This window comes from Otolemur garnettii, unplaced genomic scaffold (genome assembly GCF_000181295.1).
Source record: "Otolemur garnettii isolate 467f Iridium unplaced genomic scaffold, OtoGar3 scaffold00012, whole genome shotgun sequence".
NCBI lineage: Eukaryota > Metazoa > Chordata > Mammalia > Primates > Galagidae > Otolemur > Otolemur garnettii.
The window spans coordinates 4,228,115-4,241,688 of NW_003852407.1; the positions used below are offsets into that span (position 1 = coordinate 4,228,115).

General features: G+C 50.9%; 1 protein-coding gene across 7 annotated transcripts in view; it reads right to left on the reverse strand.

The window, feature by feature from the left end:
• The window catches only part of CTIF (cap binding complex dependent translation initiation factor), a 308,199-nt gene that overhangs the window by 4,148 nt on the left and 290,477 nt on the right, over window positions 1–13,574 (reverse strand). For all 7 annotated transcript variants that reach the window (XR_002772049.1, XM_023510269.1, XM_023510268.1 and 4 more), the window contains one exon: window positions 1,255–1,308. Coding sequence is in view for 6 of the 7 variants with exons in the window: in XM_023510269.1 (XP_023366037.1) it covers window positions 1,255–1,308 (54 nt within the window). In the remaining variant the exon portion in view is untranslated. The remainder of the gene's footprint in view (window positions 1–1,254; window positions 1,309–13,574) is intronic.

The window sequence follows — 13,574 nt, forward strand, 5'->3', positions numbered from 1 at the left end:
AGGTGAGCTTAGTCATTATTACCCGCATGTGTTCCTGTGGAACTTGAGAGCAGGGACAATGGTTCCTATTTCTCTCTCTTCCCTTCTCTCCTGCTCCCGATCCCACCTCACCCAGAACTGACCTCTGCCCACAGCTATGACACAAAGCAGGGAGAGAAACATGAACTGGGGAGAAGGCCAGCTAAAGGTCCTGCCCTGTAGAGACCCTGATAATCTTGAAAAGCCCAACGGGGAAGGAGTCCCAATCTTCTCAGATCAGCACACCCCTGGTCAGCAGCCCCCCAGGACCTCTTCCTACAATCTGAATCCCCACCTCTGCCCCACCCTAGCCTTGACTCACCATTTTCCTAGGCTCTACCATTTTCATAAACCCTTCCTTGCCCTCCTAAAACCTCTGTCCCCTGACTTCTCAAGGCTCTGTGCCCACTGCATATCCACTCTGTGTGTGTGTGTGTGAGAGAGAGATCTATCCTTAACCAGACTAGGAAGGCAGGGACGTGCTTTCTCCTTCTTCTTTATCTCCCCTAGTCCCCAGCCCCTTGTAGGGTGCCCAGCTAGATCCCACCAAATGAATGCAGTGACCATCCTACAGACTCAGGCTGCCGTTGAGTTCCCAGCACTCCAGGCCTGAGTTCCTGGGTGGGGTCTTTGTGGTTGGGCTGAAGACACCTTCAATGCAGGAAGCCCTTCTCCTGCCTACACCCCACTTGGGAGTGCCCCGGGCTATATGCTCCAGGGCAAAGATCTGTCCCAAGTACTGGGCCAAAGCCAGTCTCTAAAGGAAGTTCCCAGAGGAAGAGTTTCCATGAACAATGGCTGCACATTGGCGACAGGAGTGATACCTCCAGAGGGGGCTGCTCTGGGTGGGTAATGCCAGCACAGGAATGCAAAGCAGAGAGCGCTCCCTGGGGGCAAGGGTTGTCTGGAGTCTCTGAAGTCTTTTGTGTGGCATGTGTCTGTGGGGACAGAGGGATAGTGGCCAATGCCAGCTGTCCATCCCTTTACAGAATCAGTTCTCTCTCCCTCCAGTCTGTGGCTGGCTTCTCTTCCCATCAGCACTTACTCTGGTTTAGGGTGGACGATTCTGGATGTAGAAGTCCATGCCTACTCCTGAAGCCATCAGCTACCGGCCCTGCCTGACAGAGCCTTCCTTTGGACATGCAAATGCCTCCAGTGACCCCTGCACCCCACAACTGCTAAGACATGAGGGATACACTGGATCTGGGGTCAGGATGTCTGAGCCCCATTGCTTACCTCCATGGAGCAGCAAAGGACAGCATCTTCCTTCACATCCTGAGACTGCAAGAGCTGCAGGAAAGAGAAGCGAAGAATGCCACTGAGGGGTGACAGGCTCCTGACAATCTCCTGCCACCCTGCCCTCTTCCCTCCAGACCCAGCCCTGATGCTGCTGGTCTCACATATCTCTGAGGGTCAGGCCAGAGTGAGAAGCCCATAGAAAGAAGAGAGCAGAAAGCAAGCTGCTCCGGGCAGCAGGGAGAGCTGGAGGACAGTGTGCCCGCACAGGGTGCGCCCTGGGCCAGGTCGGAACGCCTTGATTAGAGGTTGTTACACGGACAGAATGAAGTGACAAGGGTGTTGGGATTGTTCACTGTTAACAACTGGGTAGCAGAAATCCTTAGGGAGGTAAAATCAACCTCAGGGTGGGCGACTGGTGACTCCCCTGCATGTGAAGGCGCCCAACCATCGGCTCTGGCACACCTGAGCCCCAGCTGCAGGAGGATGCCCAGTAATTAAAGCACCTTCTGCACTGGTCTTGCACTGCGGACTTTCAAAACCATGGGCACATGGACTTGCCCAGAGGCTGGAGTGCCTGCTAACCAGGTCTGTGGCCCAGTCACTCAGTGCTTGGGTTGGTCATGCCTTGGTTTAGACTGCCTGGCTCACACTCTCAATCTCAATCTCTCTCTTTCTTTTTTTTGCAGTTTTTGGCCAGGGCTGGGTTTGAACCCACCACCTCCAGTATATGGGGCCAGCGCCCTACTTCTTTGAGCCATAGGCACCACCTACTCTTTTTTTTTTGAGATGACAGTGTCTCACTCTGTCACCCCAGCTTAAATGCAGTGCAGCAGTATCATCCATCATAGCTCACTGTAACCTCAAACTCCTGGGCTCAAGTCATCCTCCTGACTCAGCCTCCCAAAGTGCTGGGATTATAGGTGTGAGCCACCGTGCCTAGCAATCTTTTAAATTGAGATATAATTCACATACCATAAAATCCACCTTGGAAAAGTATGTAAGTCAGTGCTTTTTAAGGACATTCCCAGAACGGTGCAGCCATCACTGCTACTTAATTCCTGAACATTTCATCATCCCAAAACAAACACGTCCCTCTTATCATTCTGCATTCCACTGCCAGCTTCTGGCAGCCCCCACTCCACTTTCTGTTTCCATGGATTTGCCCGTGGTGGTCATAGCGTATAAATGGGACCATGCAGTGTGTAGTCTCTGTGAGTGGCTCCTTTCACGTGACATAAAGTTTTCAGGGTTCACTCATGTTGCAGCGTGTACCAGTACTTCATGCCTTGAATGGCAAAGTAATATTTCACAGTAATGGATAGATCACGTTTTATTTATCCATTCACCAGCTGATGGACATTTGTGCGGTTTCCACTTCTTGGCTATCACGAATAACACTGCTGTGAACACTGACGGGCCAGTTTTTATGTGGCTGCGTTTTCAGTTCTCTTGGGTAGATGCCTAGGAACAGAACTGCTGGGCTGTGTGCTAGCCCTGTGTTTTGCTTTTTGAGTAACTGTCAGCCCGTTTTCCAAAGTGGCTACACCACTTTAAATTCTCATTGGCAATCAGGGCTCTGACTTCTCTCCATCCTTACCAGCACTTGGCACTTCCCAGTATTCTGATTCACTCTCTCTTGAGCTCCCAGTAGCACTGGTGTGCTCACCACCACCTTCCCCAAACCCTCCCTGGGCATGGCCCCCAGAGCTCTAGTACTTGTTCTCCCTAAACCCCACTGGCCACTCCTCCCACTGTCCCCTCTGCTGGCTAACGCTTCTCCTCCCAGTCCCTAAAACAGGTGTTCTCCCAATATTTTGCTCCCCAAACACTTATCCTCAGGCTTTTGCTCTTCCCATCCTGCCATGTTGACCACCCAGCTATCAGGGGACCCCACATCTAGCTCATTTGCAGGGTGCCCCCCACACTTGCTGGGCTTCTCTTTCTGGATGACAACCTGGCTTGGATGATACCCTGGCTGGCCCACCTGTTCCTCGAAGCAGCTCACTGTTACCTCCAGCTCAAAGTCACTGTCATTTTCCTTTCCCTTCACCACCCATAACCAAGGAGGTAGCAGGTTCTGCTAGCTTCCTCTGAAATGTCTCCAGAACACGTCAGCCCCTCTTTCCTGGGAGGCCTTGCTCTTTCACTCATGGGGGACTGCCTGGCTTCCTGACACATCTCCCTATGGCCACTTCCTTCCCCTGCAGTCCTTGTACACACTGGCCAGAGTGATTGCCCACCATGCCATACCACTGTCCTGCTCAGGAAACGCTGGACACAGAGGCAAGCTCAGGAAGCGTCGGACATAGAGGCAACTATTACAAGGCAAATGTGACAGCACCACCAAGCCTGGGGCTCCAGGTCGGGCCATAGTTCACTCCTAACCCACAGCTTGAGGAGCCCAATAACACCTAACTCAATTCACGAAAAGGTCACCCCCTTTTTTTTTGAGACAGAGTCTCACTCTGTAGCCCCAGGTACAGTGCCATGATGTCATATATCACAGCAACCTCAAACTCTTGGATTAGGTGATCCTCCTACTTTAGCCTCCTGAGTAGCTGGGACTACAGGCACCCGCCACAACACTCAGCTAGTTTTTCTATTTTTAGTAGAGATGGGAGTCTTACTCTTGCTCAGGCTGGTCTTGAACTCCTGAGCTCAAGCGATCTGCCTGCCTCAGCCTCCAAGGTGACTCACTATTTTTATGGAGAAACATTTTGAGACATTTTATCAACAGGAATTTTTGAACTATGTATAGTACCTAATCAATAAATACTGAGTGGAATGAGGAATGAATGAAAACAGATTACATACTATGTAAAATGTAATTTTACATAATTTTCCCATAATCTCTATAACCTTAAAGCCAGGGTAGACCAATCAGACTATGGACTTAAGCTACCCAATCTCGACCTGGTCTTTCCATCCCATGCTGGATGTCAGAGCTCCTTGGTCACACTGTAAGAGATGCCGAGGTAGCACTTGTGAAAAGCACATAAATCTACCAAAAAAAAAAAAAAAAAAAAAAAAGAAAAAGACAAATGACCGGGGGCTCATCCCTTTCACAAACATGTGCATTTGCTGAGCAACTTCTACGCCTGGCACTGTCCACTGCAGGGAACAGAGCAGACTGAGTCCTACTCCAGGGATGTTGTAGATTTGAACAACAAACCAATAAATATTTGTATCAGATGGTGCTAAGTGCTGTGCTTAAGCAAAGTGATAGACATGTTACTTAGCTTGATTGACTCATTCCACATATACACATATCAAAATGTCTCATTGTACCCCATTAACGTATACAATTATGGCTTGTCAATCAAAAATAATGTTATAAATCAATTTTTTTTTTGTTTTTTTTGAGACAGAGCCTCAAGCTGTCCCCCTGGACAGAGTGCCGTGGCATTACAGCTCACAGCAACCTCCAACTCCTGGGCTCAAGCGAGTCTCCTGCCTCCGCCTCCCAAGTAGCTGGGACCACAGGCGCCCGCCACAACGCCCGGCTATTTTTTGGTTGCAGCTGTCATTGTTGTTTGGCGGGTCTGGGCTGGGGATTCGAACCCTCCACCTTAGGTGTACGTGGCTGGCGCCTTAGCCGGTTGAGCTATAGGCGCCGAGCCATAAATCAATTTTTAAGTGGCCTTGGGTAAGGGTAGCAGGGGTATTAGCTTAGTGGCTGGGTCATCAAGGAGCCAGGCCAGTGATGCCTGGTCAGTGTGGTCCAGGCAGGTGGGTGCTTGGCTGGTGGAGGTGGCCAGAGTATGGAACACATGGCAGCATCTCAGTAAACGACGCCAGGGCCTTGCAACCCAGGACAAGACTCTGAGTTTTACACTGAGCAGCATGAGAGTCACAGCAGGGCTTTGAGCAAAGGCAGGACAGGGCCTGGATTATGTTTCAAGTGGACCATTTTGCTGTGGGTGGGAAGGAAGGGCAAGCACTGATTTACCGCAGACAGAAGAGATAGGTCTGTACGTATCCACCTTTGGACTGCATGGAGAAGGTGAGAGAGAGAGAGATAGAGAGAGGTGGAGGGGAGGGGGAGGAGAGGAGATCAGGAAGGAGTAATTTCTGCCTCAGGCCTCTCCCTGGCTAAAAGTCACGGGTTCCTATGACTTCCCCTTTGTCCAGGATAAAAGCCCCAACTCCATAGCTGGTGTGGGCTCCAAGTGACTTTTCTATCTTGAGGCTGTCCACTCTAGCTCTCCACACTGTCCATCCTTCAAGGCTAGGTCCCTTTCCAGCTGCTCCTTGGAACCTTCCTGATCACCCCAGGGCCCTCCCTGCTTCCCTGCCCAGACAGTGAGAAGGCAAGTTGCAGTGTGAACTGCGTTGTCCTAAAGGCAGGGACAGTGCCCCATTCATCCCTGCTGCCCTTTAACAGCAGGTGCAGCCTGGCCACCCTGGGGACTCACTGAGAGTTGGCTGACAATTTACGTGCTGTCTTCTGCTTTTGTGAAAGGGACGGGCAGAGAAGAAGGTGAAAGACAAATGCATTTTGAAGGTGACATCCTTGTCCACTGACCAAGAGCTGGGGCCAAAGTTGTGACCTGGGCATGACATATGAGTAGTCAGGAAGGAGGGACGAAATCATACACAACCTACCCGGGTGGGGGTGCTGTCTACACTGCTGGCTTGAAATCCAGATTCTGTACCCCTTCTCCTGTCATCCTGCCTCCACCCACCCAGCCTAGGGACCCACCCAGCAGGGGCCACAGTGTCTACTTCTGGAGGCCAAGGACACATCTTTACTACATGCCCAGCGAGCCTGCAGGCCCCCGCAGTGACAGGTCGAGAGAGCTCAATCCCTCTCCGTATGCGGGGCTCTGCCCAAACATCCCCTCAACCCTGCCCTGTCTGCTGGGTAACTGATCCCTCCCCATGATCCTCCTGGCTCACTTCTCTCTACCGCTCCTGATATATTATCTGCTTGTTTGCCTATTGTTTGTCTCCCCCAGATCCTTCCCCCATCTTTGTGACTACATGACCTGGTGACTCCCCTTCCGTCCCTTGGGCTGCTGCCTCTGCCCCTTCCCTGGCTAAGGCGGGGCTCTCAGGCAGAACTGGGGCAGGTTCTCAAGCGCAGGGCCTCTCTTCCACCTTATCTTTCTCTTGGTTGTTTGGGAAAGTATGCTTTAAGCCAAAAATCACACAGTGCACGATAGGCCCTCTTGCAAACGACCTGCTGGGCTTTCTCAAGGAAGTCAGGGAGGGCTGGGAGTTTCTCATCTTACTTTTCCTCCCAGTTGCTGGACACACAGAGCACAGAAAGGCACCAGGCGGCTGCAGACCAGGCCCTGTCCCCTTTCGCATGCCGGCTTGGCCTCTCATTGCCCACTTTTGAGAGTGGGCTCTCAGGCCTTTAGATTTAAGTGCCCAGGGATGGCAGTCCCCTCAACCTCCTTCTGGTGGGAGGGAGCTTTGCTGGCTCAGAAGTCACCACCTGATGAGCTCTGTGTTTAATGAGGGGCTGGCCCACACAACTCTACAGGACCACTCCTTGGGACCCCTGCTCCCCTTCAGGAGCCCCCCTCCCAGGCTCCCCCTGCCTCTGGATGGTCAGCGGCTCCCCAGGAATCCTTCCTGGACCTGTCTTTGTAGGCACGATCCTAAGGGCAGAGCCTTCCACTCTTCTATCTTCACCCAAACTTATTTGTTTGCCACTCTTGTATCTGTGCCCTGTATTACCTTTTTCTCTCTCTTTCCTTCCTCCCTCCCTCCTTCCTTCCCTTCCCTTTCCTCCCCTTTCCTTCCTTCCTTCCTTCCTTCCTTCCTTCTTTCTTTCCTTTCTTTTCTTTTCTTTTCAGACAGAGCCTCACTCTGTCACCCTGGGTAGAGTGCCATGGCATCATCATAGCTTACAGCAAACTCAAACTCCTGGCTTCAAGTGATCTTCTTGCCTCAGTCCTGAGAGTGGTTGGGACTATAGGCACCTGCCATAATGCCCAGCTAGTTTTTCCATTTTTAGTAGAGACAGGGTCTCGTTCTTGCTTAGACCAGTCTCAAACTCCTAAGCTAAGCAATCCACCTGCCTCAGCCTCCCAGGGTGCTAGGTTTACAGATATGAGCCACTGGACCCAGCCTGTGCTCCTGTTCTTTAGAACTCATTTCTTTAGGGACAGTTAGTTTTTGGATAAAGAAATCCCTGCTGACATGTGGAGGAGTGCTTAGCACTCTTATTTACGTATGTCCTATTTGGGATCTTTGGGAGGCAATTGCTTTATTTAACTCAAAGACAGGTCTTAAAACTAATGGCAAATTGGACGAACACTCATGTTCCTAGCAGCATAAATTGACAATAACCAGAGGAGCAATAACCCAAATGGCCATGGGTAATGAGTGGTCAGACGGGTGGTATACACATACAACGGAATGTCATTCAGCCTCAGGAAGGACATCCAGACTCCAGCTATGACACAGATAGACCCTGAAGACCCTATACTAAGTGAAATAAGCCAGATACCAAAGGACAAATGCTGTATGATTCCACTTATATGAGGTCCCCACAATCATCAATTCATAGAGACAGGAAGTAGAATGGTGCCAGGGCCGCAGGAGGGGGAGTGGGGAGTTAGTGTTTAATGCAGAATTTCAGGAGGCAAGATAAAAAATTCTGGAGATGGATGGTGGTGATAACAGCACTGCAGTGGGAATGAACTTAATGCCACAGAAGCACACACTTAAAAATGGTTAAAATGGTACATTTTATGTCATGTGTATTTAACTGCAATAAAAAAAAATGGTTAAAAAAAGGCAGTGGTAGGAGCAGGTATTCTTTGTGTGGCAGGACTGTCCCCTCCCTAGCTGCCACTCTCTGGGAGAAGAGCCACACCAATGGAGGAGGCCAGGCCACCCACCCTGGGGGTCTGAGGCCCTGGGTGGGGAAGGAGCAGCCCACTCATCAAAGTCTCTGGCACAGAAAGGGATGTGGGCGGGCCAGGGCAGGCAAGCCACCGGCGTCCTCGAACGGTGAAATGTGTTTCTTGGACCAGAATCCAAGGCAATTGTGCGAGCCCACACAGTGTTTGTTCGGAAGCTAATGCATTCCTGTCCTATTGTCTCTGCCGGAGACTTGTTGTGGGCACACCCATCATATCCTCCCTCCGGGAGAAGCCAGGGTGCTCAAGTCAGGCTGTGGGAGGCCTGACAGCCGCCAAGGAAAAAGGCGGCCTGGTGGGAGTCACCCGGAGTCCCTGGGGGAATGGTCGTAGGCATGGGCAAGCTGCGCCAGGCATGCCCAGGACGCAGCCAGGCTAGTAGCTTGGGATGCCACCCGCAGGAAGGGAAAGAGGGTGCGGATGGAAGAACCCATGGGGCTGCCTTGCTGTGCAGGCAGGGATAAGTGCTGGGGAATCACAGCGTCCTGCCTTATAGTGAAGGGTAAAGCGTCCGACGCAGGTTGGCCAGCCCTTCCTGAGCACTTTCAATCACCCCCAGCACAATCTCCACCCTCAGTAGAACAAACCCCAGCTGCCTAATGCAGCTACAGAAAGAGCTGTGGGCTAGGACTCAAGCCTAGGACACAACCACTGTGATCAGTACAAATGCTGGCAGTGGAGAGAAAGGGGGCAGGAAGAAGGAGGCAGAGGCAACAGCCCTGGCACGTGGCATGGGTCTAGAACGGTGGCCACCTGCATCTCAGGAGTGCCCTCAGGGATACCCACCCTGCACCTCTGCTGGACCTGGCCCAGCATCCACAGCCAAGTCTAGAGGGTAGCACAGGAACTGATGCTCAGAATAATGACCTTGAGTCATCAAGAAGAGGGTCAATTATGTCTGGGTCTCTGTTCAAAGAGGCACTAAAGTAGATAATCTACCAGAGAAAGGCTGTCATCAAAAATGTGTAGCCAGCTTGGAGTCAGAAGACTGCTGCCTACTAACAGTAACCCCTGGCATGTCACTTAATCACTCTCCACCTCAGTTTTCTCACCCAGGAATGGGAATAATATATGCCTGGGATTGTTTTGAAAGTCAACTGAGATAACGTAGGTGAAAGAGCTTCAAAAAGTGCAAAGCTTGATTCAAATGCAGGGTGTTATTATTGTTATGACATTTGTATCTTTAGAAACATATATCTTTTCTGAAGATCTCAACACGCTTTGTATAAACCATCCCATTTACCTTCATGATACTTTTGTGGAGATAGAGAAAGGCCACAGGCATTATCGTTTCTCTTTAAGAGACAGGGAAACCCAGGCTCAGTACATATGTGGCTTGCAGAAGCCAGACAGACAGCAAGTCTGGGTAGAACTAAGGTGCTTGAGAGTCCTGGGTCAGCATTCTCATCCTCAGAGAATGATTTAAATTAATCTCCCAGATTATCTAATCCTTATTTTGCTAGTTGGAGCTCATAATTCTTAATTCCGTTGACTGGTGACAATAGTCAACCTGGACCTTCACAAAATTAAATTAATTTTATTTGTTTTCTGTGTTGGCTACTCCCTATCCTATTCATCTATCTATTCACCCATCTATCCTTCTTTCCACTCACTCATCCATCCATCCTCCTATCTACTCATCTATGCATCCACTCACCCATCTATCTAACCATCCATCGATCCGTCTACCCACCCACTCACCTATTCTTCATACTTCCATCCACCCATCCATCCTTTTATTCATCTACTTATTCACCTACTTATCCATCTACCTGACCACCCACCCATCCACCCATCTGTCATTCATCTATCTACTCACCTATTCGTCCATCCATCCATCCACCCACACTTTCAACAACATTTGTGGAATAACTACTATGTACTAAACATTGTGTAAATACAGGGATAACAAAAGGAATAAAACAACTTATAGTCTAGTAGGGGGAAATGGAGAGACTTTTTCGAGTGTTGGAGTATGGGATGGAGTGGTGGTGGTGGAGAACACTCCAGGGATATGGCATAAGAAGAATGTACAAAAGCAAAAAATGGGAACTACCAGAGTGAATGGTGAACCACAAGTATTTCAAGAGGCCCAAAATATATTGTGCTGGGGCAGGGACGATACCATGTTTACCTTTATGAAAGCAAGGGCCACATCCTAAAGGGCTCTAGATGCCATGCTACTGAGTTTGGATTTTATCCCAAGGGACTGAGAGCAACTAAAAGATTTTAAACTGGAGAGTAGAAAGATAATATTTGCATATCTTGCACAGTGTGGAGAATCAACTGGAGCCGAATGGCATTAGGACTGGAGGCAGGGAGACCAGTGAGAGTGAGGAGAGTGCTATGTAGCACAAGAGTGGCTTGAATTATGGTGAGCGCCAGGGGAGGAGTATGTTTAAGACTATGTTAAGAGGCAGAAGCATGGGCAAGGAATGATGTAGAAGACACACAGCCCTCAGGCTTGGGGCTTGGTCACTGGATAAGTGATGAGACCATCAATGATTCTGAGAAGGCAGGAGAAGGCAGTTTTGGGAACAGTGAATTTTGAGTTCAGTGTTAGAAATATTGAGTCCATGGTCCTCGGAGATGATCAGGGAAGATGCCAAGTGGTAGGATGGTTATCTGGCAGCATCAGAACCCAGGGGTTAGTTGGTCAAGGCCACAGCTGTGAGTGAGGTGACCTGGAGAACACATGGAGTGAGATAAGAAGAGGGCAAAGGCTCCCAACCTGGACACAGCAACGTCTAAGGAGGAGAGAGGGAAGAACCCCCAGAGGAGGAAGAGATGTTCAGAGAGGTGAAGTGGAACAGGAGGAAGTGGCGTCATGGAAGCCAAGAGAGTTCCAAGAAGTACGAGGTCAACAGTGTCAAATGCTCAGAGAGGTCAAATAAGATGAACAATGACAAAGCCCCCTGGACCAGGCGATTAGAAGAGCAGGGGTGGACCTTTGCCAGAGGACTTCAGTGATGCATAGGGCAGTGGGGGGTCTAGGCAAACAGAGGCAGGAGAGCAGCAAGGAGGTCAGTGTACAGATAGAGAGTGCACCATTTCTTCTTCCCTCCCTCCCTGCTCCCCTCCCTTCCTTTTCTCTTATACCTGCCTACAGAAGAGAAGAGTAGGGTGCTAAGGACTGGTCACGTGGACTATTCTGGGAGCCTGATATGGTAAGAAGAGTCTTGAGCCTGTTTAAAGTGGAGCTGAGCAGGCAGCCTGCAGGAGGGAGGTATAATAGAATGGAGGGAGGACCAGGCACATAGATCAGCCATAAACAGAGCAGTTTATCAGCTGTCCAGAGTGAGAGAAAGGCCAGGGTGGTCGTATGTATCAGGACACATGTAGATGCTCACACTGCCCATAATCAGTGTTGTTTGACAATGCTCCCCGACTGCATCGCAGACACCTTTAGGAGAGGGGAATATACCCCAAATGCTACTTTTCCATAAGCTTAACATGGAACCCTGGTACGCCGGCCATGGTTAGATGTCAAGAAATTTATGGTTCTCACCTGGACTTCAATGCAAGCTTGTGCCCTGTGGTCTGGCTGCCAGACCTCCTAACTAAGGTGGGCAGGCACCCTAACTGGCCCAGAGGGAATAATTGGCCTCCTTCCTGCTGAGCTTGCAAACTGCCTGTACAAAGTGGCGACAGTAGATGTCACATGGGGGATGCTTCATCCCACAGCTGGCCCCAGGGCTGGAAACGTAATCTAGGGCTCAGAGCAGACACTGAATCCTCCTGCAGACATCGGAGCCAGAGGACAGGGCCACAGCTCCTACAGCTCCTCCTGGGGCCAAGCCTGTCCAGCCACCTCGATAGGAGAGGGGTCCACAGGGTACCAGCAGCCAGGAATTCCCAGGGTCCTGGGTTGGGTTTGGGACGCCACAGAAGTTGGCTGTGTCTGCAGCTAATACCGCCCAGCTTCTCTTTAGGGCCCTTCCCATCCCTTCCAGAAGATGTTTCTGTGCTTTTGCCCCAGCACCTGAGATCCTTCCTAAAGAGTGACTAGGAAATGCCCGTGCAGCACTGACGTGTCACCTTTTCTCCTCCTTTGTCATGGAGCTTACATTTTTTTGAGTGTTTGCTCTAGGTGCTTGGTGTACATTTTAAAATCCACTTGATCCCTATACCAGATTCTCTGAGTTAGATACCACTGTGGCTCTCTTCCCATTACAGCTGCAGAAACTGAGGCATGAGAAGGAAACGGCTTCCCCAAGAGCATCCGAGTCAGTGGCAAACAGCTAAACTCCTGCCCCCAGCAAGTCTCAGATAAACAGGCTGATGGGGGAGGGACCAGTCAAAGGGAGGGGACCCCATGTCCCAGGCTGCCTGGAATGGCTCCCATTTTCACCTCCCAAAGTAATTAGTAAAAGCGCCCTTCTACTCTTAAAACTGCCCTCATTTGGATCCTACAAAGCCTGTGTTTTAAGGTCACCTAGACTGCTGGGTTGGGAGTCTTTCCCAGACGCCCCCCATCACCAACTAGTTGTTGGCCCTCTGGCCTGTTCCACTCTCTTCCCCAAGCCTCGGGGTCTCCATTAGCAAACTGGGGTGAGTGTTCCCCTGATCTGTGAGGACTGAGCAGGTTGGGTGGGAGAGGAGAACTCCGTAGACTTAGGACACCTGAGCCACAGCCCATACTTGGCCCACAGGCCTTACCTGAGCCTGGCAGGGCCCCTGGAATAGAGTGGAAATTATGGTAACTGGGCACACCATGCCCTGTTCCCTGCTGTGCCCTGGGAGCATGGCTAGAGGAGAGACAGGGGGAAAAGCAGTTCCTCTCCAGGCTCTCTGTCCAGCAGCCCAGACAGCAGTGCCTGGCCTGGGTGCAGCCCCGGACCCTCATGCCCGCCTCTGAAGGAAGGACTACGTTGTGTCTGATTCAGCACAAAACTGCTCCCTGAGACAGGGGTGGGGTTTGGGCTGGCGGGGGGCCAGGCCCCAGTCTCTGGCAGGTGGGCAGGCTCCCCTCACAAGGCCCAGACTCTGAACTCACAGGTCTGTCCTGGCACCTACCAGGACAGGACCCTGGAAAGCACAGGAGAAGGGCAGGGCTGGGGTGGTGTCTCAGGCTGCCGTGGGCTCCCTGCCCCTGGCCCTGCCTCCCACCCTGCACCTCCACCCACCTGAGGCCTGGACTTGACCCTATTGGCTTTGGGGGGAGGGTGTGATAAGTGTCTCAGTGGAGGGAACTAGCTGCCTGCAAAGGCATTTTCCGGCTCTCTAAAGTAAACAATCAAACAGGAAATTAATCGAGAAACCCACATCAACGGGAAGGTTCAGGTTGTGATTTTCACAGCCCCAGAGCCAGGAAATTCTAAGTTATAGGTTCCCATAGCAACTTGCCTGTAGTTCAGTAAGTGCTGGGTTGGAACCAGACCTGGAGGGTCAGCTAGGCCAGTCTCTGCCCCCAGGAAGTGTCATGCAGCAGCAAATCTG